The sequence below is a fragment of the Mus pahari genome, unplaced genomic scaffold (assembly GCF_900095145.1).
Source record: "Mus pahari unplaced genomic scaffold, PAHARI_EIJ_v1.1 scaffold_10158_1, whole genome shotgun sequence".
NCBI lineage: Eukaryota > Metazoa > Chordata > Mammalia > Rodentia > Muridae > Mus > Mus pahari.
This window is the reverse complement of record NW_018391953.1, coordinates 22938-24448: the sequence shown is the minus strand read 5'-3', so window position 1 is coordinate 24448 and position 1511 is coordinate 22938. Positions and strand designations below refer to the sequence as shown.

Below are 1511 nucleotides of genomic sequence, written 5' to 3'. Positions count from 1 at the left end.
TGTAACAATGAAAACACTTCTCTGTGTAGTTACCAATTACCATAAAAATAATAAAGGTTGGTCTTTCTTCTACACTATAGAATATTGGTCTAGGCAATGTGATTTCCAGGACAGCTAGGGCTACATCAAAGATCAGTAAAAAGAAAGAGGAAGCCAGGCATGGTGGCACACATCTTTAATCCCAGCACTCGAGAGGCAGAGGCAGGCAGATTTCTGAGTTCGAGGCCAGCCTCGTCTACAAAGTGAGCTCCAGGACAGCCAGGGCTATATAGAGTAACCCTATCTTGAAAATCAAAACAGCAACAAGAAAGAAAGAAAGAAAGAAAGAAAGAAAGAAAGAAAGAAAGAAAGAAAGAAAGAAAGAAAGAAGAAAGAAGAAAGAGGAAATGCATTTTCAAGAAATGCATTTCACTAAGAAAAAGTACAGAACTATTTTGTTTTATTTTATTTTATTGCTTGTTTTATTTATTTATATTTCAAATGATATCCCCCTTCCCAGTTAAACCTCTTATTCCCTCACTGTCCCCCTGCTTCTAAGAGGGCGCTCCCCTCTGAAATAAGCAGGAAAAATACATATGTAACTAAGAATCTTCACTCTTATTGATCTTTATTGATGAATTCAATGATTTCTTCATAAACTTCTTCATTAGCATCTTTACCCAATATAAAATCCATATGATTATAGCGAGGAATCTTCTTGTGATAAACTAGATTGGGAGTTTTGGCTGCCAGGTTTTGAACATCTTTTGGATCTCCCAGAAGATCTCGCCCCCCACTCCACATAGCAGTTGGAACTTTCATGTCTTCTATCTTGTATATTGGAGGAGTAGACTAAAGGAAAATAAAGAACACACTATGTTAATAACACATCAAAGTATGAACTATGAATCGGCTAACCTATGATCCAATTTAATCAGTATCTGTACCAGACCACAGAAAGAATTCAAAAACTCTCAACACTTGTCAAGGCAGGAAGTTCCTACTGGCAAATCACTATCATGTACACACCTAATTTTAACAAAGTAGAATCCCTGTAAAATTTATGTTATGTTTGACATGAAGATATCAATGATTATCTGATAGATCATACAGTTCTTGTGAAGTTCAAGTGGTAAACTACATAGAACTATGCAAAAGAACTATATTAAAAGAAGTATTTTCATTTTTTGAAGCCATCCTTTGGCACCCATTTATCAATATCCTGGGAAGTATAAAAAATATTCAACAATCTTTAAAACTAACCATTTCTTTAGATCTTTCATACACTTTCCAAAATGCAGGAATCTTTATAATTTGTAAAGGGAGACTTACCTGATTGTAGTGCTGCATATTTAGAGATTCACTACCCCAATCATATGCTTGGAATAAACCTGAATTGATCCCCTAAAGATAAAATAGACTGTTACTAACCTTCTAAAAAATTGCTAATAATTAGGGATCTGTATTGCCCCCCTTTTATCTGACCCTCTGGCTCATGTTCTATATAACAATATAACAATATAAATATATAT

General features: G+C 34.5%; 1 protein-coding gene across 1 annotated transcript in view; it reads right to left on the bottom strand.

Moving 5' to 3' along the window:
* Positions 1 to 597: 597 nt before the first annotated feature.
* The window catches only part of LOC110314777 (tear acid lipase-like protein), a 12652-nt gene continuing 11738 nt past the window's right edge, over positions 598 to 1511 (bottom strand). Inside the window, exons 8-9 of the mRNA XM_021189000.1 lie at positions 1312 to 1383; positions 598 to 831 (exon numbers count right to left, since the gene is read on the bottom strand). Of these exons, the coding sequence (XP_021044659.1) occupies positions 598 to 831; positions 1312 to 1383 (306 nt within the window). The remainder of the gene's footprint in view (positions 832 to 1311; positions 1384 to 1511) is intronic.